The following is a 27,614-nucleotide window of genomic DNA, read 5'->3' as shown; positions in this document are numbered from 1 at the left end:
ATACGCATGCCCTCCCTCCAGGCTGGCCTTGTAAAATATCTTTCCTGCCTTGTAAAGTGTGTGTGTGCGTGCGTGTGTGAGTGCTGGGACAGGGCTGCTCTCAACTCCCTGCAACTCTGAACCCCACCAAACGTTTTAGCACGTGACCCTAAAAATCCCAGCAAGAGGGCCTGAGGTCGCTAGGCCCCGAGAAAAGAACACTGAGGGAGATTTAATAATAAACAGCCTTTAGCTTACAACTGCAGATGGGACCAGCTGTCTCCTCTGAGAACAGAACAGGACAGCTCAACAGTACATATTATGAAGGATTTGGTTAGACTTGAGGACAAACCTTTCAACCAAGGGAAACTGCAGTGACGGAATCACCAAGGGGGCTGCTTCTGCTTGTGCTGGGTCAGGTGCGGACCACATCCAACCTGGTGATTGACTTAAATGGCCTTAGGAGCCCTTAAAAACACCTGCTGCATATTATGCAGCTTGCTAACTGCACATATTACACAGCACCACTCACTGCACCCTTTGTATACATCACCTTGGGCTCAGAGATGTTGAGGGACTTGCCCCAGGTCACACAGCAGATAGCTGTCAGAGTTGAGGTTAAAGCCAGGTATGTCCACTAAAGCTTGTCTGTAACAGACTGCCCTTTCCAGCCCTTCTCTGACCCCAAAACCAAGTTCCAGAGGATTACTAAGCCATCTCAAATTCACTGGCCTGAGAAATTATTCCTTCTTTACTCCTGTTCCATTAAATCAACAGGAACTGACCTGAAGACCCAGGGCATCTCTTTTCTTCCAACCCCCCATCCGAAATTCATCTTTAGGGACAATGTCTGAAACCCAGAGTTTCTCATGTGAGGTGCATGAGAGGCTACGAGTACTCCCCTGGCTCCTTCCTGCTCCCGGGGCCCCCCCACATGGGTCCCTCTGTCATGGGGGAAGACAGGGACAACAGGACTTCGGGGAAGCAGAGGCACCATAAAAAAGACCAGACCTTCAGTCTCCTTGAAGTTGCCAGGCCCCCACCCTGGTCCTCAAAGTCATAATATTTACAGGGAACGCTGCAAAGCAAGCCACCCAGCAGCTCTGCCTGGCTGGCAAGTTACCGCAAACAGCAGATGTCTCTGAATAATCTGAACACAGCCCCCCTCTCCTTACACTCGGCACTCCACCCCACTCCCAGTAAATAAATAAACAAGCAAGGAATCCCATCACCAAGCAGGAGGGCAGCTCTGGATGGCCTGATCTGAGCAAGCTGCCCTTCCTGCAGAGGTCAGCCTGGACCAGAATTACTCTCCACTTGAAAACTGGTACACATCCTTCTAGGGGCAAAAAATGTCCTGCAGACACACATACACAACCAATGCTATAATCTGTGCGAGTGTGTATGTGGGGGGTGGGGGGGCAGGGCAGGGATGGGGCATGGTGAAAGGAGAGGGAGGGAATGTCAATAGAGCCTAAATGCTTATTTTATCAAAACCTTTTATAAATAACCCTCACTGAGCCCCAGCCAGGCATGCAATCTCAGTGCCAGAAACTATGACTCTTCTGCTTTCTGGAGACCTAGCTAGAAGGACAGAGGTGAGAGGGGAGACCTACCAATGTTTCAAATGCATTCCCCTGCCCCCTCCAGCTCCCAAGACTCCCACAAGGAGTTCCACCATCCTCAAGTTGGCCAGAAAAGCTGAAGTCCAAGTCCCACCCAGCTATTGCTTGCTGTGTGACTTTGTGCAAATTACTTAGCTTCTCCGTGCCTTAGTTTCCCATCTGTAAAATGGGAAATGATAACAATACCTATGTTTAATGTGGAGATTAAATTAGATATATTGGCTAATCCTTATTATTATACCATTTTCCGTTTCTCTTACCTCCCTCTCTACAAAATGACTTTTTTTGTGGATAACAGAGAATCATCATCACCATTATCACTCTCATAATCCCAAGACAGCCATCTAGGTAAGTATTCTTATCCCCATCCTATAGATGAGGACACAGAGGCTCAGAGAGGCTTTGAGACTGGCCTAAGGTCACAGCCTAAGTGATGGAGGCAGGGGAGAGCTGTCACAGAGACAGGAGGAAAACCAGAGCCCAACCTGACCTGTGAACAGCTTTCAGAAGACCCAGCCCCTCAGGGCGAGGCAAGGCGAGGGGAGACATGAAGGTGTGAATGAACCCAGAGGGGCTCAGGGACAAATGGCCCCTCATCCTCAGCAGGGGCCACCAACCTTTAAAGTCAGCAGCTGTGACCACCAGAACTCTGAGGCCCAGACAGAGGGGCCTGCCCACGACCCCACAGCATGTGAGTGGCATGGCAGTGTCTCGACTTCCCCAAACACTGTCCATCACATGCCAACTCTCTATCCATGGGGTGCCCTCTGGAGAAAAGAGGTTCCCACCCCAGAACAGTCCCATCCTCCACTTAGGAGACCATAATTCAGACTCTCCCAGAGCCCAGTTTTATGCCTGTTATCCTGGAACAATTATTAATAGTTTTCTCTCCCCTTTCATACTCTAAAGTGTCTGGTTTTGATGCTAAATTATATAGTCACTATCCTCTGAAATTATCCACACACACCCCCAACTCAAGTCTCCAGCTCCTGAGCCCAAGGCCCAAATATGTCACCCAAGGGGGCACACCCCACCTGTCTCAGGCAGTTCTAAGGACCTCACGAAACACCCCTGACCAGCCTCCTTTATTTCCAGACTATAGAAGCCTTCCCATGCTGCCTGCCAGCCCCCGACCCCATGCCTGTGACTTCTCTCCTCGAAGTAGCACAGCTGGGTCTGCTCCACACAAGTGACCCAAGGTCCTGAGCCTGTCAGTTTGGAGGGCAACTTTCAGCAGAAACAGGCCACTGCAGAACAGGGAATGGACATAGCCAGACCGTCCCCGAGCACAGCTCATAGATACCCAAGAACCCATGAGAAACTGCTGCGTCTTCAAGAAGAGAAATAGGTAATTCCTCACGCTATAGTCTGTCCACTGATTCATGTGTTCATTCTTTTACTCAACTAAAGTTGATTAAACATCACCTAGGTTCAAGGCTACAGCCTATAATCAATGTTAGAAGCACAAGAACCCACCAAAATGGGATGGATACATACAAAACTGACAAGATAGAGAAACATACACACATACACACATACATACACAGACTCAGTTATTTGTTGCTTGTGGGTTGTAAGCTACACCAGAAAAACCTGAAATCACTTCTATCAGGCTGTGGAATGCATGCGGTGATTTTTACCAATGCATTTACCTCCTCAGTGATGTTTGAGCCCTGTGATATTAGATTGCTATTTAAATGATCCTCAGAAAATGCCGGAGGTTGAGGGAGCTAGTCAGAGGAAAAATCAACTCAGATAAATCCATCAATCTTGGAGTATGCATTAATGGCTCAGGACGTGACCAGTACTGCAGGAGGCTGGGGGTAAACCGCAGAGTGCAAACACTAAGTGAGAGGCATAAAAATATGCAAATCCAGCCTCCTCTTGCAGACGAGGACATTCACCTGTGTCCAGTCCAGTCACAGACAAACATGTGCTGAGTAAGAAAGGGGGAAGGACATGTTCAAACTAAGTGAAATAGCAACTTCCTTTGAGAAGGCCTAGTAGCAGATGCTAAAGAGAATTTATCTTCATTTAACATTACTAAGACAAACATGTAACTGAGGCCAACGATGGGCCATACACTCTGCTAAGGCTGGAGAAATCAGCAATAAATAAGACCTGTCTTACATCTTGAGATGCACCTAATCTAGGCAGAGAAAGACAAAAACAACTTGGAAAGTACAAGAGCTGGGTGAGTATGGTAACCAAGGAATGTTCTGTGCAATGGGGCACCAGGGAAGGAAAGAGCCCATCCCTGTGTGTTGGGAGGGGGTGGTCCAGGAAGGCGTCCCAGCAGAGGTGATGTTTGAGTTGGGCTCTGGAAAGCAAGAGAGCAGTGGCAGAGTGAGGAGCAGCAGAAAGGACAGACAACATTCCAGAGAAGCCTCATCACCAGGGGTCAAGGGCTCCGTGGGACACCTATGCAGGGGTGGAGGGCATATGGGGGAATGACAAGAGAGCAATGTGCTTCCTTGGTTTGAAAATGTAACATTTCAGCTGTGAGGCAGGTGGACCAAAGAAGGAAAGATAAGCGTTAGGGAGAATAGTACATGGCGGTTACAACAGTACACAGAAGAGATGATGACGGTTTAACCAGGACAGGTTGAGAAGGGATGCATGGGGTGGAGGAATGGAGAGAACGCTTCAAAGCCAAAACCATCAACATTGATGACCAGTTGAAAATGGGAGGTGGGAGGTGAGGAGAGGGAGCTGTGAAGGAGGACTTCATGTTTCTAACTGGGAAACAGGGTGGATGGTGATGGTGGAAAGCAAGATGAAGAAAGAGGTGGCAGAGAAGCTGCTCTGGGAGAGGACTGTGGGGCAGATGAATTATGAGGAACACATGCTGGGTTGGAGATGCCCAAGAAACACACAGCCCCAGAGCAATAGCTAATAAATATCTGGGAATCTGGGAGCAGATCTCCAGAAAGTTCGGAGCCAGAGGGGCAGATAGGGGAGACGGTAGACCTAGTCTCAGAGGCAGACAAGAGCAGCCAAAAGAAAAGAGCCCAATATGGAGTCCTGGAAAAAAACATAAGTGCTTAAGAAGAAGGAGAGGACAGAGCACGAGCAGTGGGAGAGAGGGGCGAACCAGGAGACAATGTCAGGGAAGAGGGGGGTGGCCAGCAGTGCCCAGGCCCAGGAGATGCATAGAGCCAATGGCTGAGAGAGTCAACCCGTGCAGCAGCCAGACCCCCAGTTTGTGCAGCGAGGGCTGCTTTCATCAGGAGGGGGATGGAATCCCATGAAGTTAGAGAGACACGCAAGCTGGAGCTGCCCAGTGAAGAGGGCTGGTGATACAGAGGAGGAGAGAGAAGATGGCAGAGAGAGAGAGGTAGACCCGAGAGAGAACATGGGTGTGTTTTTCTGTTGGAGAATCTGTGTCCACATTCATCAATTGAGAGAGGGAGGCAGGGAGGGAAGAGAGGCTGAAATTGAGGCAGGGTGGGGTGGGGTGGGGTGGGGAGGCAGCCTGAAGGGTCGGAACAGATGTCAGGCCGGTGGAGGCAACATCCTGGGCAGGAGAAGGGGCTTGGCTGACCCTGAGAGACCAGGAGGCACCCAGCAGGTCAGCTGGGATGGGGAGGGACCACTGGTTGAGGGGTCTTCGGGAGGAAGGGAGGCTGTTGGCAAAAACTGAGGGTTTGGTGGCGACACAGGACTAGGGGCTAGAGAGGACAATGATGAGGGCTCAGGCTGGCCACTTTGGAAGGGAAGATATAAATGAAGCAGGGAACTTCATTAGGAGATCCTTTTGTGGAATTCTGGGTTGGGAGGGGGACTGGTTCAGAAGAATTAGGAACACAACTTTTTAAGAGTTTTTCCTTGGGTTCTGTAACCCCACCCTGAATCTCTGAGTCATGTTTTGCCAATATCAATAGTGCCCCTTTGCACACATATCACGAGAGCTAGCCCCCCCCAACCCTTACACACATACACACACTCACAGCACAACATGGCTGGGAACCCCTCCTCCAGCACAGGCCACATCTGTTTCTGACACCCCCAGCAGAGCTCCACATGCAGAGAGGCATGTGACCAGCAGATGAGAGGCACCCTAACCCGGAGGTTAGAAAAATCTAAAACTCTCCCCCACGCTGGCAGCGTAGTCAATCAGCTCTCCCAGAATTAAGTGCTTCCCTGCACATAGCTCAGGCAGGATGAATCCAGAGTGGAGCAAGTATGATCAGGAACTAATCTAATGGAAAGTATGAGGTCCACCTACAAAAAGCACAGGGTACAAAGCTTGCTGCAGAGCCCAGCACTGCCGGGAGCTGCAAACAGCCAGCACACCCCATCTTTTCCCAAGAGTGGCAATGGAGTGGGGCAGAGCTTTAGGAAGGGGCTGGGGCACAGTCCTGCAAGGGGCTGCGTGAGCCAGAGTGGAGCAGGAGTCCCTAGGTGATGGGGATGATGGTGGCTAGTGCTCCCTGGGCCATCGAGATTCCAGCTTTGATCTCGGGCAGGGAGGGTGGACGGATATTTAGAGCCAGGAGATCAGAGGACAAGGGCCCATCCCCTTCCCCTCCTCCCAGCAAATGCAGCTCACAGGCAAACCTAAATTGTTCTGCTGTTTGTGGGAGAAGAGGGAAAGAAATAGGAGACGGCGGTGGCAGAATGCTGGGATGGTGGCAGAAGTCTAGAGAGGCCTCCAGAAGCCCCTCCATCACCTCCTTGGGTGTCTTTTGCCTGCCCTAAATCCCTCCCACCAAATTGTCCAGCTGATTTCCCTCCCATGCAGACGGTGGTGAAATGAACCACAGAGGGCCAGCTGCCTTGTGATTAGGAGGGCTCTTAACGCAGGTGGGCACAGGTGGTCTTCAGCAGCCCAGGTACCCAGCAGTTTTCTCTCCTACATGTACACAGAAGCGTGCTTCCCTGCAGAAAGGGTAAATAGCTCTCCTTAGATTTCTCAGAGGGGCTGAAGCCCAACGGAGGATAGAAAGTTGTCTGAAGAGTGTGAGAGGCACCGTAGAGTAAGGAAAGAGTGCTGGGCTTGAACTCAGGCAGAGAGAGTGACTCGCAATCCCGTGGCGATCCCAGGTCACGGAGGCTGCCGCCCAGCATGGCCTGGGGCTGGGCCACCTGGTCAAATCCTTGGAATTGATTCGTCCTTCTCCTCCTCTCCCCTCCACCCACTCAGGACAGTAGGCAGAGGCCTGCACCCATGAGGTTTTATCTCGGTGGCCTGTCCCCCCAAATCTCCATCTGAGAAGGACATGTGTGAAACTTTAACCATGTGCTATAAATAGAAACGCAGGGGACATGAGGTGGGCATTTCAAGGTTTTCCTCTTTGCTGGAATGAGGTGCCTGAAACTGACTTCGGAAAGCCAGAAGGAAACACTACAAGCAAACTGCGCTGATCCAGCCTTGGGCGGGCGCCAGCAACGCTTTCCATCTGGCCTCCGGGTCTTCGGGGGCCGCCCAGGGCACCTGCACAGGAGGCTCAGCTGCCCAAACACACCGGCCTGGGGTTCCCGGAAGCCTGAAGGATGTGCGGGGTGTGCTGGCGGATGGGAAAGGAAGCAGAAGTGTGTGGGTTTGGGATGAGAAAAATGAGTGCGCTACATTCTGAGAATCTCTAAGCGTGTGCCACGCCTGAGGCGGCTGGGGCCACGAAACTAGGCCAACCCACCTTTCCCAGCCAGCCCATGGATGACCAAGACCATCTAAACACTTCCAGATGTCCTTGAGGGCCACGTCGGGACGGCAAGCGCAGCTCGGACAAAATAAAGCAAAAGAGCATCTCTTGGGAAAGAGGCTATAAATTATAATTACGATTTCCCACCCAGATGGAGGGTGACACCCTGGGGCTGGGGACTGAGGACTGAGGATGGGCCTGGGGGTGTCCTGCCCAGGAGGCAGCCCCTGCCCAGCCAAGGAGGCTGAGAAGCAGCCACACATCCCGGGCAGTCTCTGGTCCCCTCACTCCAGCCCAGCCCCCGCCATCGTCCCTTCCCAGGGCCCAATTGCCATGGGATGGAAACATGACCAAAATAACCTCACTCTGTGAAATGTGCTCAGCCCGTTATAGGGGCTGGGATGCCTATTAAGTCAGAGTGATGGCACAGGCAGTCCACCAGGCTTTGGCCCAACTGTGGCATGGCACAACTCCAGGGGGCACCATTCACATTACAGCATATATGAATGGCTCCTTCTGCAGGCTGCAGGGCTGTGTGCCATAGCTCGGCAGCCGAGCGGGTCAAGGCCTGAGGTGGCCAATCGCTCTGCAGTCAGCTCTCCCAGCCCATCTGTTTCCAGCTCCCAGACAGAGGGCCCCACTCCTCCAGGGGACTTCTGGCCCCACCCTGCCCAGCAGTGTCACCTCCGAGCCCAGGGGCCTGGTAGTTACTGCCAAGGCCGCCTGGTGCCTGGCAAGGCTTCCCTATCAGACGAGGACTCCAGGGGGAAGGTCAGGGCCCAGTTTCCAGAGGCTTCCACTGACACAGTGGCCTGCTCCAAACCAAGTGCTTCCTCCTCACATCTAAACATCTGTCTTAATTCACTTGATGTAATCAAGAAAAATCCACTACTGGAGAGGCAGGAGTAGAGGAAGCAAGTTTAATGAAATAGTATAACCTGTATCATAGTAATTTTGTCATTAAATGATTAGAAGGAAGCATCAAAATATGGTGGAATTAAAGGTGAGTTTTATTTTCTCCTTTATACTTTTTTTTTTTAATTTTCCAGATTGTCCTCAAGTGATATCTATGGCTTTTATGATCCGGGAAAAGGGTCTAGGAATTCAACAAAGCTTTTTTTTTTTTTTTTTTTTGTCTCAAAGAAACCTTGGATGGTGCCCTGTGTGAGAGCCTGGTGGGCTACAAACCTGCTCACGTTTTGGAAAGGGGAGCTGAGGGACGGGTGAGATGGGCTGGGGCCTGCAAGCATCACGGGCTAGGAAGTGGTCCTGGAGGTTTACAGAAGCCGCAGGTGTAGAGACCACCTCCAGCTCTCCCCGTTCATCAGTGGGGGCCCGGAGCCCAGAGAGTGCAAGACTCACTACTCTGGGTAGTGGCAGAGCCTGAACCCAGGTTCCCAGACCCCCCCGGCAGAAGACAATGTCCTCCTCTGCACCTCTCTCGCTTACTCCCTCTCTGTCTCTCTCTCTCACACACATGCACACAGGCACAAACACCCACACTATAACATCCAGGTCTCACTAAAGACCCTTAACACTCCCCTTCCCCACCTCCCTTCCCCCCAAACATAGCTTCAGCACCTTTTCTTGTGAACGGGGATACAAGCACCCCAGGAAGCACGGGTCACCCCCACTCCAAGAAGCTCAAGGGACATATGCTCTAAATGCAATGGGCTTAGACGCTGGCACCCACTAGAAGATTTGGAACCTCCAGCTCCTGTGAACAGACCATAAGCAAGGCAGAGCAGTGAGCAAAGAGCACAGAAACCCATGTACCCCCACCTGCACTCACCCCCCCAGCCCACCCCCACTTTTCATCCCCACCCCACCCCCAGCCCCCAACCCCCCCCACCACCGACAGGACTTCCCCTGGGTAACATAAAACAAGCTGCAGAGGGAAGAGAGCCCTGGTTTCAAACCCCAGCCCTTCTGCTTAGAGCTCTGCAGCCTCGGGCACATTAATTCACTTCTCCCACCTCCTTGTCTGCTAGATGAGGACAACAACCCCTGAGGTTGTGGTACCACCTGACAGCCAAGGGCCCACGCGAGCCCAGAGCAAAGTCAGGCGCTCACTAAAGGACAGCTGTGGTGATGAAGAGACCAGCAGGCCAGACAAAGGCTGGGGGACCGGGGGACTCCCCGGATAATGAGAGGGAGGGACAAACACTTCCAAGTGTCAAAAGGGTAAAAGCCAAAGTAGCTCTTAATTTTGTCAACCCTCCCCTTTTCCCTGGGGCGAATCCCCTCCAGGTGCTGATAGCATCGAATCCCCTCCAGGTGCTGATAGCATCGGTGCTGAGAGTCTCATTTTCCATTCCAAGGCCGGGGGGGAGGGGGGGCAGGAGGGGAGGGGGAGAGGGGGAAGGGGAGGTGGGGGTGGGGGGCTAGCCTTGACTGTCCCCCGCTTCCCCTCCTTTCTCTCCAGCCCTGACTGCTGAGGACCCTCCAGGGACTGCGAACCAGATAAAAGACTTAATGGATTCGGTCACTGTAAGATGGGGACATTTTCAATTTGCTTTTCTAAGTTACATATCTTCTTTATTCTCTCTTACTTAATTTAAACTCAATCTGATTTTCAAAATGTCTTTCCTCACCCAAAATCAGAACTAATAAAGGACAATATTGCCTCCAATTCTGCCACCTTAACAAATCAACTGTTTTCATGTTTCTCACATTCCCCTCCAAGGATCTCATTGTTTTTGAATGAATAAAAATAAGTGTATTTACGTAGCACCTTATGCAGCTACAACACAGCTAAGAAAGAGGAAATCGCCAAAAAAACACATCCTGGGGGGACAAAAGGGATGTCACTTAGACTATGACCTGATATTTGTGAACTTTACCCATAAATGACAATGGCTCTCAGGTACTCACTCAGAGCCTATCACTGTCAGTTTCCACACGATTCTAATAATCCAGTTTGCAAGCCTGTGCGGTTCAGAAATAGCAAGAGAAGCGGGGAGTGGGGGAGGGTGAAGAGCTGCTGGGGCAGGCACAGTGACAACACCGAGAAGTGACAAGGGACAGTCTATCAACAAGAAGACAGAAAATGATCTTTTAAAGTATGCATAAGTTATCCAAAAACCCAGTGGTTGGGGTTACTGGAGCAAACGTCCCTCCGAGCAGAGGGCAATGATTAACTTTCACAACAATGGCCAGAGACACCAAGAAAAGGGTATGTCAGCGACTATTCAAGTAAGTGGACAAAGGATATATATTTTAGGAAGACTTCCATCACAAGCGGTTATAATCATAAAATGCCAACATACATGAATTCTTAGTTATCCATAAAAGCACGCCACACAGAATCTCTGGTCTATTCCCCAAGGATTCAGGAAAGAAGTGTTACAGTACAAACTTCGTTTTTAAGTGAGAATTGCCCTTCGGACGCTCCCTGCCACTTCCTACGTGCACAGAAGGGCCCCCCCGGGCTCAAGCAAATAGATTTTCCCCTCTCAGAGGCCAAGCCCTTCACACAGCGCCAGCACCCACAGGGGCATCTCAGACCCACAGCGCTCCCCGCTCCAACCCTCTGACAAACGGGCAATCCCAAAAGAATAAAATCCAAACCTCAGGAGTTCAAAGCTCCCCGAAGTGGTTTCCACCGGAGCTCCCACCACGGCTTATCTCCCACTCTATACTCCAACCGCTCCCCTACACCCCACATAGCCCGGCTTTCCGTGGCCCCTGGTGTCCCCTCAGCCCGCGGCCACGCGTCCCATCCAAACCCTTCTCTGCCCAGCTTGTGGCTTCTCTTTGAGCTCCTATTTCACTCCGTGCTGTGTAGCGTTGCTTGCACCCCCATCTCCCAGGTTTTGCTGGACTGTGAGGTATGTAGAGACAAACCTGGACACCTGACCAGCATAAAATGAACTTTTGCTGGATTTGTAAACCCAGGTGCACGCCACAGTGGATCAGGGGCTGTGTGTTTCCGGGCACCTCACACGCAGGGTCACCCCCCCCCACCACCTCCCCCGTCCAGTGACTTAGGGGAAACTTAGGAACAGTGTGATTCCCAGAATTGGGAAAGGAAGAAAAGAAGTTGAACCGGGAAGGAACTCCCCCTTGCCCAATAAATATTTGATGCTGATTTTGTTTCTCCACAAACCCTCAGTAAGTAGAGGGGCCAAATCTGCCTCTGTGCTGCCATTCCTGAGAATCGGTGGAACTAGGTGGAAGGGAAGAGGGACCTGCCACAATTTCCTCCAGCGCCTTTCTCATCCACTTTTTCCTTACTAGTGGTTATGGCACAGTAGGGGGCAAGGCATAGAAGTATCTGGGATTACTACCCTTTTTGTCCAGCTTCTCCAGGCAGGAGTCTTTCTTCTGCTCAAAGACTGTTCGGGAAAGGAATGATTTACTTCATCCATGCAGCACCATCTTCATGGTCGGGAAGTCCTTCCTGCTGTCTAGCTTAAGTCTTCCTGCTGTCTAGCTTAAAGTGTGGAGAACTTCAACCCCACGTTCAGCTATTTCTTCCCCTCTGATCTAAAGTCAGGTGGGCTTTTTCAGATCAGAAGGGAGGCGGCTGAGGAAAGGAGATGGGGAAAAGTTGGTCGTAGCTAAGTGATAAGCCTTAAGTTCCAGAATATAAGGATATAAGGATAAAAAAGAGCCTGAAGTGGACTGGGTAGGTAAGACAAAGTGCAGAAAAGCAGCTGGAGAGAGTGAAGAAGAAGGGACAAGAAGAAGAGTAGGTGGGAAATCTAAGAGTTACTCCTGTTTCAAAAGTCCAGGGGGCTGCCGAGTGATAAAGCAGTGTCTTGGGGTTCAGGCACCCCCTTGGCTGGAGTGCCCCCACCCCCTTGGCCCTGCGGCACCGGTGCAGCCATCTGCTGCCCTCCTCCTAGAAGCACAGGCTACATGCGCCCATCACCATGGCAACTAGCTCTCCCAGCACCTCAAAAGCGGGCTTCACCAGCAAAGAGAACCCCAAGTGATTTTTAACAAAGCTCCTTTTCCCCCCAAACCAAGGGCCCCACCCACCCGTGCACCCACACACCCCACTGCAGAATGACGGAGAGGCCAGCGTGAGTCCCGTCTCTGGCAAGTTGTACACACAGCAATCACGGTCCCGGGGGCCTGCCTCCAGGGACACAGGAAGGTGCTCAGGGAGGTTGCAAGGACCCAGTAGGAATAACCCCTCCCCTTACCACGCACTGTAAAGGCGCACACCCCCAGCTCTGGGACCCCATCGCCCCAGGCCCAGATTCCAGGGGAAGCACCCCCGCTCCAAACCAGCTAGCATGAAGTCACTACCACCAGGATATTTTTCAAATACCATTTTTATCCAATCACTCCTCAGCTCAAGTGCCTAAAATAGCTCACTCTGGCTTATCAGATCAAACCTAACCGTTTATGGTATTTACATCCCTGCGCACACCAACCTCTACGCCAGGTCCTCGCCATTCCCGCCACGCGTCACTTCTCTGTCCCAGTGTTCTTGCTCCTGCCACGTTTTCTTTGCTCTGGACACCAGCCTCCTCCTGCAACGCCCTTGCCTTTCGGTTCTGCCTGCACAAAGCCATTCACCTCCTTCCACAAACCACACCGCAGTCTGTCGCTGTAACTCCTTGTATCTACTACAATGCTGATCAGGAAAGCCATCAATGGCCATCTGCTTGTGGGCTCTGAATTTCTGACTCTGCTAAAAACTCCTCAAGGAGAAAAATTTCTCCTTCATTAGACTGCACAATTCCCCCATCAGACTGGGAGCTCCAAGAGGATCCACTGTACAGCTTCCACCGTCAGACCAGCCACTCCTTAGGGAACAGCTTGACAGCTTCCCCATCAGGATTCCCCACCAACAAGGCCCTGGGCGCTCTCTCTCCACCCCCCGTCCCCATCCCCCCCACCCCCACCCCCAGGCCTCAACCCCACACTGGCTTGTCCATATCACAGCCACAGCTCCAAGGCAAGCCGAAGGGAGAAACTCTAGGAGTCGCACTGCCCAGGAGAACTTTCTGCAGTGCCGGGCACGCGCTATGTCTACACAGTCCAATACAGCGGTGGCTAGCTGCATGTGACTATTAGGCACTTGAAATGGGACCCGTCTGAAATAAGATGTACTGTAAGTGTAAAACACACACTGGAATTCAAAGACCTGGGGGAAAAAAACTCAATAATTTTTATATTGACTATATGCTAAAATGGTACTATTTTAGACATGTTCAGTTAAATAAAACAAATTGCTAAGTTGATTTTACCTACTTCTTTTTACTTTCTTCTTTAATGTGGCTACTAGAAAAATTTTAAATTACACAGGTGGCTTGTATTATCTTTCTACTGGACAGTGCTAGGTAAGAGTATGTAATAGAGGAAGCGTACTTTATGTATGTTAATTGGCATGGATGCTTTATGTTAAAATCTTTGCTCTCTGAACGGCGTAATGATCGTCCCACCTGAATTTCCCCCTTGTCCCGACGTCTCACTCTTCTTATTTTAGTTTTATTTTATCTTGATTGTGCTTCTCTGATATATGTCTCAGATTCTCTCTGGAACAAACTGGTGCTACATCAATTCATCAAATGGACCTTCAGTGCCCTAAGTTTGAAACTCCCGGCCCAGAGTACTTTGGGAATAACAATAATCATTAGAGCAGATTTCATTCGTATTTCTCCTTACTAATGAGTTGTGCTTTTTGCATGAGTAGCTCTCACGATTGTGAAACAGGCAGGTCAGACATCAATATCTCTGGTTCACAGGTAAGGAAACAGAAGGCCAGGCAGTTTAACTGACATGTATAAAGGATGTAGGACTAGAATCCAAACCCTGACACTTTCCATTCCACACAAGCAGGAAGGATCCGAGAGCTCTATAAGAGGAGGGGCTGGTAGAGACCTCAAAACATGATTTAAAATAGGGACAGTGAGGAGAGTTAAAAACTCTAAGTGGGAGTCTTTGGACCTGAATTCCAGAATCACCTCTGCTCCCAAGTAACTGTCTGCCCTGGGTTCACTCCCTTCCTATCTATGGACTTCAGTTTCTCGTCTGTAATATAGACAGCCAAATGCTTGGAGATGCAGCTACACAGGCCTCCGCTTACCCTGCTCATGGGACTGCAAACCAGCACAATCCTTTTGTACAGCAATTTGGCAATATGTGTCAAGAGCCTTAGAAATGTTCAAACTCTTTGACCCAGTAATTCCACTTCTGAGAATCCTAAAGAAATAATCCTAAATAAGGGTTTATATTCAAAGACCTTCATGTCAGCACTATTTAAAATACTAAAAAACTGGAAATGAGCAAAAGTCTAATAATAGAAGAACGGTTAAACTATGATACAGTAAATCTACTTAGAGAACTATTACAGTTATTTTTAAAAACACAGCATCCACATAGAATGCGCTTTTGGCCACATGCAAAAAACAGGATGTTAAGAGGCTGGAGGAGAATAATTGTAATTAAATTTTTTTCAAAGGAAATTCTGCACCCCTCTGGGTAGCCTATGGGGGTGCACACAAATGTACATTCACAGGACAATTTTTCTTTAGGTAGAGTGGCTATTTAGAGTGATGGGGCTACCGGTGCTTGCTTTTCTTCTTTTCTTAGTTGCAAAATGTGCATAAATTTAAAAATATACAAAATGAGGGTACTGGTCTCAACATTTTCCAAGAGAATTCATGGCTCTAACAGGTCTGGAGGAGCCCATCAGGTGGGGAGTGAGCCTTCAATGCTCAGTTTGGGCTCACAGTTGAGTTGTCAGGAAACCACAGCACATGGGGACTCTGTCTCAGATAAAAGGAAACCTTGGGAGACCTGCGACAAGCACAACTCACATCCAGGTGGAGAATGACCCTCCCTCCTGCCCCCATTCCTTCTCTTAAAAAAAAGAAGACATCAACCAAGAAGAAGAAAAAAAAGGGGGATAAACGACGAGTTTTGTGGCTATTGGCACTCAGGATGAAAAACAAGCATATGTCTGACCACCTGCTGGGGACTGAATCATGTCCCCACAAAAGACATGTTCAAGTCTTAATCTGCACTCCTGTGGGTGTGAATCCCCTTGCAAATAGGAACCTTGAAGATATTATTAGTTAAGATATGGACTCATTTGTGAAGAGGATCTTCAAAGACCCTATATAGGGGAACACAAAAATGAAGCAGGGTGGGTTTTAACCTATATGACCAGAGTTCTTATAAGACAGAGAGGAAATTTGGGTGCAGTCAGAGAAAGCCACAAGGGGAGACCAAGGAGACAGATCACCATGTGCCAGAGACAGAGATGGAAGCCAAGGATCCCTAAGGACTGCAGCACAGCAGCACCAGAATGCCTCAGACTCCAGGTGAAAGCGTGGCCTTCAAGCCTCCCAAACCACTAGACAATAGATTTATACTCTTTGAGCCAACCTGTTGTGTGATATTTGTCATAGCAGCCCTGGCAAACTATCTTAAAACAGTTGATTTTCAACCTGTGCACCTTGGCACCTACTTAGTGACTGGCATCGAGGTGGGGGCAGGTCACAGAAAAGGGAGGCACCTACCTAAGTGACTGTTAAACTTTGCTTTGCCCAGAGGCAGCTTTGTACAATTTTGCTAGAACAAATGGTAGAAAAATCAAAACAACTTTTCTTGCAGGGTGGGGAAGAGAAGCTGGAATTATCCTGAGTCTTGACCTCCCATCCTGCTCGGCATTCTTCGTGGCAGGAAATATTCTTCCCCAAACTTTCCAATCTCTTTCCATTTGTCCTCTGAGGCCCCTACTGTGATATGCACCTGTACTCAACCAGTCTAGAAAACCTGGCCAGTCTCAGGGCTATCTCATGCTGCTTCCAGGCCTGGCCAGGTGAGAGCAGGTCCTGAGGGGAGAGCTGTGTGACAAGTGCTGCGAAGGAAGCAGGCTAGATTCTGCAGGCTCCTCAAAGACCAGGCCAGGGTGCCCTGCAAGCCTAAGGGAGGCACATTTGGACAAAAAAGGGAACTGTACTCTGCCAAGCTGGATGGGAACTCATGGCCCTCTTCTCCCTAAGTGCTGAGATCAGCTGAGAATAGAACTGGCTCAGATAAATTAAGAAAAAGCAGAGAACCACGATTGGTTATCAAGGGACGTGAGGGATGCCTGGACCAGAAGCAGAACCTTTTACGGTAGATGGCAAGGAGGACAACCCTCCACTGTCCAAGCACACCCCTTGGGCCAGGTCCAGAGGTGGAATGCTGGGGCCCACCAGCGTGGCTCTAATTCACAGTTACTATTTTCGGGTTCAAATCTGGCTGCCTGACAGCACTAGAGCCAGTGGCTGTGTGGCTGATAACGCTGGCAGGATGTTGGATGGGAAAGGGGTGCCTTGTCATGCAAGGGTTTCTCCCTAACCTCTCCGTCCAAAGGGAAAAGAGCTTACTGGACTGAGGTCAGGAAAGGTCCAAAGGGGTCTCTAGTCTTATCTACAATTTGCTGGGGAGTGGGCAGAAAGATATATTTATATAATATTATGCTATTAAGATTGGGAATAAAACAAGAAGAAAGGGAAACCACTAGCATCCCTCAATACTGATGGAGTGGACAATTAAAATAGATGAAATTTGATCTCTAAATCAAAAGATCTCTTTATCTAGTCTGTGCCTCCCCATCTTGCAAAGTCTTGAGTAGCACTGGAAAAACAGGATTTAAAGCCAGAAACACCTAGGTTTGGCTTCTGGCTCCACCTCCTACGGCCTATGTGACCTGGGGCCCAGCTTCGCTGATGAAATGGGGATGGGACCAGCACCCACCTAACAGGATTGCTCCCAGCAAAATCTCAGGCAGAGCTCCTGAGTGAGCAGGGGGCGCGAAAAATCAGTTCTTGGTCATATTCTCTGAAGGACGCTGCCTTCTCCTTCCTGACCCACACCCTTCACCACTGCCACTTGAGTTAATCAATCACATCGCTCAAAAGCTCCCAAAGGGTCCCCATTGCCCCTGGAACTAAGAGTGAACTCTTGAGCTGGGCCTCTCCTCACACAGCTCCCCTGCGTGGGCCTTGGGTCCCTTCTTTGGCCTGTCCTTTCTCAGGCTCTGCCCTCTATCCCAGCTGCTTTCAATCCCGTCCATCTCTGGAATCCCTCTCTATCCTTCAGGTCTCAATTAAATATTACCTTTTCTGTGAGGCCTTCCCTGACATCTCTGGGCACAGCCCAAATCTTTCTGGCTACCTCGGACTTCCTTACAGGCGGCTTTGATTACTGTCTGCTTTACACAGATGTCCATCTTCCTGACTGTAACAAGCATTTTGAGCACGGTTAGGCTACAAGAGAGGAGCAAGAGCCAGTCTTCCCCTTAAGGAACCTGGAAGCTGGCGAGGAAGAACAGAGAAATGCTCACCCAGGAACCATTTAATGAAGCAGAATGGCTGATTTCAAAGCATCAGCAGAAGCGACAAAATCGGCTCCATGTCTGAGTCACAACCCTCCCTGGGTCCAGCTCAGGGAGATGCTACCTGGAGGTTTTGGAAGGGGAGTTTTACATGCAGAATGGCTGGTTAACAAGCATCACCCGAGAGCTGAGAACACGCGCCCCAAAAGAAAACCCACTTCCCTCTTTCCATATTTTTCTGACCTTGGACAGACACTCCCCCTGCTAGACAAAGGAGATGGCTACCCATCAAGCCACTGGCCACTTCAGAACATCAAATGTAGGCCTTCCTGGTACCTTCAGTCCTTGTCTCACCACCTTCTCCCCCAGACCTCCCACTCAGCAGGAGGGGCCAGAAATGGGCAGTCGGCCCATGTCCCCTGCCTGTGTCTAGGGGCTGGCTGCTGCTTTGCCCCATTTCTCCAGCTGTGTTCCAGAGAGAAGAATGTGCCCTATGCCTGAACAAACACTCACACAGGCCTCCTGGGTAGAGGGACAGCTTGGGACAGAAATGGAAGCCTCCACCCCCATCAGACAAGGGCTCCTGGCAGCTGGGGCCATGCGGGTGTCACCGAACCAGGGCTCACTACTCAGGCCAGCGAGAAAAACAGGTCCCCCCGGAGAAGTCGTGCTGATCTGGACATGTCCAGGTGTGAGTGGACAGGCAGACGAGCACAGACCGCTCAGCTGCAGGGTAAGACAGCTGACAGACAGACTTCTGTTTTTATTCCCTCTCCTTAGACCACATCTTCAATCTGCCTCTGAAAGAGAAACCCTGGCAGTGTGTTCTGGTAAATGGATTTATTTTAGGGTTTTAGCACCTAACTCTGGCCTCCTCTGGGCCTCAAGTTTTCCTACATACATACGAGAGAGATCTAAACCTATACCCCTGTCTTTAGGGAGCTAGGATGACACAGAGATGCCAGTGGAAATGAGCACGCTAGAAATACTGTTAGGGAATACTACCTGTCACTGCTTTTCTGCCAGAGCAGCCCCAGAAGGCCCGTGGGCCAACAAGCACAGCCCCCCACGCCTGCCCTCCCTACTGCTGGGGCTTTGATTTTCCAGCCAAGAGACTCGGGCCCTCAGCTGGCCCCCTGCAGGCAGCCAGCCCCGGGACATGCCTCCTTCAGCAGCTTGGAGAAGCTCAGAGCGTCAGGCTGGAGCTGATGGAGGTGAAGAGGCAAGCCACGGGGTGACAGTGTCTCCATCTTCAGGGTCCTTCCCCTTCTTGAAATGCCACTATTTCCCAACCCACGGTACATCCACCCAGGCAGAGAAAATAGACTTTCACTTTGCTTTCTCCTTCAGGATCTGAGAGAGCTGTGAAGGGCAGGGAAGGGAGCAGGAAGCAGGGAGCAGGCCCCAGTAGGGCCATGCCAAAAAACAAGGGCCCAGGTTGGGGAAGGGGTGGCAGGAAGGGAGGAATAGGTGGTGCACAGGTATTTTTAGGGCAGTGAAACTATTCTGCATGGTACTGTAATGTGGATACATGACGTTATGCATTTGTCAAAACCCATAGAACTGCATCCACAAAGAAGAAACCCTAATCCTAATTAAACACCATGGAAATACATAGATATACTGGCCTATTACTTGTAATAAATGTACCACACTAGTGCAAGATGTTAATAAGGGGCAACTGTGTGGGGAGGGAGGCAGAGGGGAATAATACAGGAACTCTCTGTACTTTCCATGCAATTTGTCTGTAAATTTAAAACTGCTCTAAAAATAAAGTTTATTATTAAAACAAAACAAAAAACCAAGGCCCTTGGCGCTCCCCACAGGCAGGGCATCCTGGTCAGTTACAAAGATAATTTTCTGCTGTCACTGACCCACAAAGTAATGTTTTCATTTGGGTTGGAGGAGGCAAAGAGGAGAGGAAAGGGTTTTTTTCCCCCCACCCTCCCATCCTGAAATTATGCTCTTGGGATTCAGGGTTATTCTCTTCCATTTCTCCCATGGTCACACAAAATGGCACAGACAATTGGTTTAAAGAGCACTGGCCCTGTGGCAGTGAGGGAAGCACAGGGACGCTCGCTTGCTCGTGTGACTTGGGTTGAACAAGTTCACTCTCCCACGACTCTACCCCGCTGGGCTCCTTGAAAAGCTCTCAAAGTGTCCAGACCTGGTCCAGGCCCTCTCCCTGTCTGCCCCACACCAGCTCCTCTATGGGGCACGCTGGCCTCCTCAGCTGGCCTGCCACCAGCACACCACCTTGCACGCTGGGCCCAAGCTCCATTGCTCCTGTTTCTCTGGAAATCCAGCCTTTTCCATCTGGGCATCAGGGCCCCTCTTGGTTTTGGATCAAATTCCTCAGTGTGAAGCCATCCACATCCAGACTTAGGGACATCCTTGGAATTCGGCCACCACAAGTTCCCTGAGCTGACTGCTCTACTGTTTGGGGAACATAGCATCCCCTCAGCTGCCCCCTTTCTGCCCACCTGGATCCCCCGCCCCAACTCTGACCATCAACTCTATCTTCTCAAATCTTCTAGGCCCACCACTCCACTCCCACCTTCCACAGAGGCCTCCCCACCTGGTCTATAAACCACCTCACCAGCCCTTTCTCTTCTCAAAGATTAATCTCAATTTTAGCATCCAACATTAGCACTTGAATTTCTCTGGTCACACACAAAAAAAATGGTATTGGACAAACTAAGCATGGCATATCCATACAATGGAATATTATTCACCCATAAAAAGGACATAAGTGTTGATACATGCTAAAATGTGGACAAACCTCAAAAACATTAGGCTAAGTGGAATAAGCCAGACATGAAGGTCCAGATACTGTAGGATTCCATGTATATGAAATATCCAGAAAGCAGATGAGTGGTTGCCTAGGACTGGAGTAGAGGGAGAAATGGGGAGTGACCACTTAATGGGGTGTGAGGTTTTCTTTGGGAGTAATGAAAATATTTTGGAACTAGATTGAGGATGATGGCTGTACAACATTGTGAATGCACTAAATGCCACTGAACTGTACACTTTAAAATTGCTAGCTTATATTAGTAGAATTTCACCCCCAATTAAAAGAAAAAGAGGGGGGAATGGGCAATCTATCAATTACATAGAGTATACAGTGGGCACATCAAAAGAAATACAGGGGTGGCCAGGGATAGTACTAAGAGTCTTAGACCCACAGTGAAAAGTCCAAACACCAATTCAGTTTTCAATGCTTGGGAAACGCTAAGCAAACTGGAACATCGCCTCCATCGGATGCTCTACAGCATGGAAATGGTCAGGATACTTACCTTCAGTGTTGCTGCAAGTAGTAAACAAGATAATATACAGCCAACATAAAAAAGGCACTCATTTGTGTACTCAGCAAGAAAATTAGTATACAAAATACTAAGTTAAAAAAAAACCATCAGACACAAAACACTAACTATGCAGACAGATACGCACACATAAAGTGTACCACTGTAGATAAAGTACAGGAAAGACTAGAGACTAGCTGGTGTTGAAGCTCATGGAATTTTTTCTTTAAAACGGTGCACAGACAGCACAGGTATTAGCAGTCGGAGAAGCCGGGTTTTAGATCTGGATCTGTCTCTACCCAGCCTGGGAGGACCTGCAAGGACCCCCCTCGCATCCGGACAACGGGCTTTCACTGGATGCACTCAGCCCTGGGGGTCTGTGTGTGCCAGGATGGGAGCGGCTGGGCTGTCCTGGGCACCATGGGAACCCTGGGGATTGGTGAACCACGGATCCCAGGCCTCAAGGAGTGTGTAACCGAGCACTAGAGACGCAGGCAGCATGTGGAAAAGCTGGCAGATGTGCCAGCAGAGGCAGGTTCTCAGTGTGGCTCCGGCAAAGGTGCCCTTTGAGCCAGGGTGGGAAGGCAGGGTGTGGCTTTCATGGGTGGAGAGGGCTGTTTAAATGGCAAAGCAGGACAAGGAAGCAGCCGCTATCAATGCCCATTTTCTCCCATGGCACAGTGGTCCTCAAAGTAACACACCCAGAGCAGCGTCAGCATCACCTGAGAACTGGCTAGAAGTGGACATTCTTGGGCCCCACCCCCCACTCTCTGCATCAGTAACTGGAGAGGGTGGGGTGGGTGTTGCAAGCCCTCCAGATGGTTACGGTGCCTGCTCAAGTTGCCTACAGCTCCTCTAGCACCTGCTTCCTTAACAGAGGCCCGAGAAGAAGAGAATGAAAGCTGCCCCTGGAAGGCTCTGCTAGGCAGGCCCAGGCCCTCTCCACCCCACCCTCATCCCCCGGGCCCCAGCTGGATGAGCTGAGCAAGTTCCCTGTAGGCAGAGGGGCTAATCTACCCCCTCTCTCTTCACCAGCCTACTGGCCTGGGAAAGGCAAACACCTGGAGCGGGAAAAGCCGTCATAAATCTGTCTGCGGTCTGGGCTGCTGCCCGGCTTTTCCCACAGACCCGCCCCGCCCCTCCCCAGGTCCCCAGCCTGAGACCGTGCTCCCTGGAGGCAGCAACCCCAAAGCCTGCCGCCCGGGAGAGACAGGCAACAGGACCTCCCTCTGCTTCCCCACAGCCAAGTGCTGGGATCCTCTCAGCCCGGCCGGAGGCCCCCAGTCCGCCCCCAGGGCCTCCTCTGGAGAGCAGGGAGGAGGAGGAGGAGGAGGAGGAGGAGGAGGGAGGAGGGAGGGATCAGGGGCTGGAACAGAGCTCATCCGTCTTAAGGATGGCAGAGTGATGGGGAGTTTCCTTTCTTGAACTCCACAGGAAACATCTCACAAAGACTCCCTCCAGGGCTGCTCCGCCCCTGGACTCTTTCCCTTCCCTCCCCCCACCTCCCAGGCAAACAGCGGGGGGCCGGTCTCCCAGGGTGAAGAGCCTGCTGGGGCGGGCTCGGGGAGGTGCTCGACCCACAACGCCAAGGCCCGTGGCCACACCCTGCACGCAATCGGCTTTGGAAGCGCAGGGGGGCTGTCAGATCACACCTCCACCCCCTACTAGCAGGCTGACCTTGAGACTCAGTTTTCAGCTAATGTCACCATCCTTAGAGGGCTGTGACAAAGGTTAAATAACACAATATAATACGTCAAGTTCACTCGATAACAGAAGCTGCTATAATCATCACCTCTATCAAGGCCATCTTTTATTCAAACACCCTTAATGGTTAATCATCACTTGCTGGACGAAGCCCAAATTCCTTAGCACTAGTCAATCAGGTGGCCCTTCCAATCCAAGCCACCAGCTGCACCAAATACGTCCTCCACTACCAAACCCTCCCTAACATCTCCCGTTTGTTTAGGAGAAAGCCCTTCTTCCCTGCCGGGTGACGCCCCCTTCCCCACCCCCCACGGGAGTCCAGAGTCACACTGCGAGGTGCCTGCTTTGAGGACAGCCTGTCATCCATCATGGGGTCCCCCATATACCTGGGCAGGTATAAGAGAAAAACAGGTTTGGAAATAGAATGGAATTCTTCACGGTTCAGAAGTGAAACGAGAATCTCAAATGAGCAGGGAACAAAGGGACACCTGCCACTCTCACCCATCACGGCCCACACAGCTGGGTGACCACCTCAGGGCCCTGTCCTGGGCACTCAGGACAGGCCACACGCCTGCATCCAAAGACAAAGACCTCCTGAGGCAACAGACAAAGACCCAGCCCAGCCCCGAGGGGACAAAGACCCTATGCGTGACCCAGGGTCTCAGTGCCTGCCTCCTCTCCTCACCCTGCCTGCCACCCGACAGACCCACCACCCAGACGTGCTTCAAGCTGCGGCTCCCACACAGTCCTAGGCCCCCAGTACCTGCTCTGCCTTCCCAGGACTCGACCCATATTCTAGAAGAAAAGCAGAACAGAGGTTAGACCCGCTGCTCCTGACTTCACACCCTGGTGGCCAGGACAGCCCTGGGACCAAAGCCTCCGGGCCTGGCTCACACACCCAAGAACAGAATGGGGACAGCTGGGCTGACATGTCAATACAGGTGAGCAGGCCCATGCCGGGCTTTCCGCCCGTGTTGACTGCACAACAGAGTCCCAGGTGGACGGACTGCAGCCCTCCTTACCCTTCCCTGCACACAGCCCAGTTTCTGTGTCCACAGCCTGTAAGACGGGTTACCAAACCCCCCACTGACAGCTTCCCACGCCAATGCTCCCTTCCAGGAGGAGCTACCTGTTAGAGCATGCTCTCTCCTCAAAACAGGCCAGCAGACCCTCACAACCCCAGGCCACCGACCCAGCATCTGGGGGTTCAAGATGCCTGCTCTCTCCTCCTGAGAAGGTACCAGCGAGGCCCCTACTCACAAAACCTTCCTCCACACAGGAGAGGATAAGAGAAGACAGCATGAGGGAATGAGGCTAGACCTCAGAGAGGACTTCCTGGCTGAAAGCGGGTACCACAGGCTGGAGAGAAAGCATCTTACCCTGTGGGCTTTTACTGGGCATGGCCTGGGTGCCGGTTTTCAGTTCAGAGTCCTGTTAGCAGGCTACACTTAGAGAGGTCACGATCCCCACCAGGAAAAGGGGTGGGTAAGAGAGAAGAGAATGACAGAGAAAGAACCCGATAGGACTGTCCCCCTGTGTTTCTCCCACCAACTGAATGGATGCCAAAGACTGTAATTACAGTATCCCCCTAAAGTCCAGCCACCACTTATATCTGCGGTTCCCCAAGGGGGCAGCCCCCCAGGGATGGTTCTTAGGGTGACAGCAAGGGGTAAGAAGACAGCTGTTACAGTGGGCAGAAAGCTCTGAGAGAAGTGAAAAACAAAACCCTAAGGGAGGGGGATGTGCTTGAGAGTTGGAGGGGCTTAATGTGGGGGTCCCAAGCAGAAGGAATGTGAGTCATCACCGAAGCAAATTATCAACAGGCTGTGTGTTATGCGGAAAGCTCTGGCACCCGTCCCCCCCTTATCCCTCATTTCCGACCTCTCGTGTTCCGCTTCATGATGAAAACACATCTGGAGCACTAGAAACAGCTGGCTCCCTCCTCAGGCTAAAAACAAAACAAACAAAAAACGGCAGTCGTGCTTATGTGCGTGTTCAGTGACTGCCCCAAATAGCCCCGTCCGTGTGGACGCGGCTGCCAGAGGCAGGGGTTGGGGGGGGGGGGTGTCCGCCTGCGCCGCTTGCTGGGGACAGACTCCTGGGACAGACTCCTGGAGGAGCTGCACACGGGGCGTCTCGGCCCAGCCTCCGGCACCACGACGGTCACCTCGTTTCCAGGTTAAACCTGGATTTGTCAGAGGTCCTGAGGCCTCTGGAGATGTCCTCACTTCCAAAGCAGACATGAGCTTCCCCACACAGGCTCCCCCAGGATGCTAACCTCCCTCCCCAGCTGTGTTTGTTTTCCCAGGAATATAAAATCCGACTCTGCGAGTCTAACATTTGCCTCAGGTGAGGGGGGTGGAGTCTGGCTGTCCCTGGGGCCTCAGAGGCTCCCATCCCACCCCCACACCAGTTGGGGACCCGGCAGCGGGGAGCGGGGGCCTCTGGGAGGTCATCCAAGCCATCCTATGCCAGGCAGCCTGGGGCCTTTCTCAGCCCAACTGGGACATATTTTCCTGATCATGAAAGTTCCCCAGAAGGCGAGCCTTGCCCTTAGCCACTCTGGAGAAGAGTCTGGAAGGAAGCCCTGCAGCTCCTGCCGCCCAGCAGAAAGGCCAAGCCCAGGACCAGGCTGTTTTTTTTTAAGTCGTGACCTTTCAGAAGGCAGGCGCTGGGTGGCCCTAAAACATGGAACATCTCCCCAAACCCTAATCTCAGTCAGGCAGAGGCATTTCCCGTTCCTAATGAGATCCCCGAGCTCTGAGCTCAGGCCCGCGGGCGAGCTGGGAGCCAGTTCTGGCAGGCCTGGGGAAGGAGGGTGAGGCCCCTTCCCAGACAGAATTTCCGGAATGGATCCAAAGGAAAACGGGCTTGAGGAGGGCCTCCCCGTAGAAACCCGAGACCTGAGGTTGGGAGGCCAGGTTAGTGGTCCACCCTGCATCCAGAGCTGCCCAGGATCCCTGCAAATCATCTCCCAGAAGAGATTACAACCTCCAGAGACTCAAGGCAGCCGGGCCTACCACGGGGAGCTGATGTAAAGCCGGACACAAGAGGTCGAAAATGAGGGATAAGGGGGAGACGGGGCCCAGAGCCCTCCACATAACACACAGGCAGACACTGTGAGCCTAACCTAAATCCCCCTGACTGCAACTTGAGGCATTTCTTGTTCTCTCCTTTGTGAGGACAGAGAAAGCAGTCCACCTCCTCTTCTCTTGTTTGTTCAGTGAGTATTTATCAAGTCAGACTGTGCTGGGAGTGAAAGACAAACTCCACTCGGTCTCTGTCCCTGAAGGAGCCCACAGCAGCGGAGACCAGGCAGAGACAAAGGAAAGGGGCAGAGGTTGTAAACAGCGATGCCCGGGAGTCCTGTCCCTGCCCCACCACTGAGTCGTGGCCCTGGGCACATCATTTAACCTCTGCGCACTTGACCTCGCTCTCAGGGATAATGCAGAGAGAGAGGAGAGGACCTCGAAGGCTCCTTCCAAGACTGACTCAAAGAAAACAAAACTCAGGGAAGGGAAGGAAAGAAAGAAGAATTTAGAAGGTGGTCCAGATGGTATGTCGTGAGCTGAAGGTACATAAATTGCTAGGTGAGTGAAGAATATCTCGGAGGACACGCAATCTTCAGAGACCTGCCACCCACTTCCTAGTCTTCTCTGCTCCCAGGTGGACACTCGCAGCCCCTCTCAGGCCACGTCACACTGACTTCACCCGCCAGCTCATCCCAAGCCTGAGCCCCACCTCTACACTGACTCTGCAACTTGACATGATCCTCTTATCTACTCTGAGCCTCATTCCTTTAATCTGTAAAATAGGATAATAAAAATTCCTACTTTGCCAACACTCCAACGAGATAATGTATGGGCAAAGTTCCTGGAAACTGTACCAAAGCTCATCTTGCCAATGACTCCCCATATCCAGGACTGAACACCAGAGGGACAGGGGAGTTCCAGGTCAGGGGAGAGAACAAACAGCACTTCTGAGTACCAGTTCGGAGCTGGAGGCTTGATGTGACAATTCCCCTTACGGGTGGGGTGTCAAGGCTGGAAGCAGGACTTGAGCTTGGAGCTGCCAGACTCCCACGCTTCCACCACTCCTGCCCACATCCAGCCCCCTGGCCTCTTCCTCAACTCATATCCCACCGTGTCCAGGTCCTACGGAGGGCCCCAGGGGGCTCCCGAAAGAAGAGCAGCGAGGTGGGCCAGCCCAGGGCCTGCAGCCACCCCTGGCCACCAGGGAGGAGACCCACAGGTTCTCCCACAGGCCTGCTGGCCCTCGGGCCTGACAGGAACTGTTTATTCTCGACTTTGATATTTTCTGTAAACATGGACTTAGCTTGCCAAGAGAGGAAGAGAAACTCATTTGTTAGAGAGGAATGAGATGGAATCATAAAACTATCTTTTGCTCAACTGGGGACCAGGGGACAGGGTGGAACCAGCAGTGAACAGAGTTCTACACCAACCTCTCCCCGAGCCCAGCGCGGAGGAGCACCCCCCCACACCACAGCCGGGGGCCTGCGCCCTCCAGGTGCCCATGGGCTGGTGCCCTCCAGGTGTCCGTGGGTCTGTGCCCTCCAGGTGTCCGTGGGCCTGCGCCCTCCAGGTGTCCGTGGGCCTGCGCCCTCCAGGTGCCCGTGGGCCTGTGCCCTCCAGGTGCCCGTGGGCCTGCGCCCTCCAGGTGTCCGTGGGCCTGCGCCCTCCAGGTGTCCGTGGGCCTGCGCCCTCCAGGTGCCCGTGGGCCTGCGCCCTCCAGGTGCCCGTGGGCCTGCGCCCTCCAGGTGCCCGTGGGCCTGCGCCCTCCAGGTGTCCGTGGGCTTGCGCCCTCCAGGTGCCCGTGGGCCTGCGCCCTCCAGGTGCCCGTGGGCCTGCGCCCTCCAGGTGCCCGTGGGCCTGCGCCCTCCAGGTGCCCGTGGGCCTGCACCCTCCAGGTGCCCGTGGGCTTGCGCCCTCCAGGTGCCCGTGGGCCTGCGCCCTCCAGGTGTCCGTGGGCTTGCGCCCTCCAGGTGTCCGTGGGTCTGCGGCCTCAGCTGGCCTGTGTGCAACTCACCAGAAGAGCCCGGGGGACGTCTTCA

At 51.9% G+C, this 27,614-nt stretch overlaps 1 protein-coding gene across 5 annotated transcripts in view; it reads right to left on the bottom strand.

Moving 5' to 3' along the window:
- The window catches only part of ADCY5 (adenylate cyclase 5), a 148,513-nt gene that overhangs the window by 92,619 nt on the left and 28,280 nt on the right, over nt 1-27,614 (bottom strand). The window contains exon 2 of one of the 5 annotated variants that reach the window (XM_077118131.1): nt 24,425-24,491. The exons of 3 other annotated variants lie outside the window; for them this stretch is intronic. In XM_077118131.1, coding sequence (XP_076974246.1) covers nt 24,425-24,456 — 32 coding nt within the window. In that variant the 5' untranslated portion in view covers nt 24,457-24,491. Of the gene's footprint in view, nt 1-12,636; nt 13,070-24,424; nt 24,492-27,614 lie in introns of those variants that run through there. One more of the 5 variants, XM_077118130.1, reaches the window with a different exon arrangement.

Source organism: Tamandua tetradactyla, chromosome 10, assembly GCF_023851605.1.
Source record: "Tamandua tetradactyla isolate mTamTet1 chromosome 10, mTamTet1.pri, whole genome shotgun sequence".
In the NCBI taxonomy this organism is placed as follows: domain Eukaryota; kingdom Metazoa; phylum Chordata; class Mammalia; order Pilosa; family Myrmecophagidae; genus Tamandua; species Tamandua tetradactyla.
Note: the sequence above shows the minus strand (reverse complement) of the source record. Positions and strands in the feature narration are given on the sequence as shown.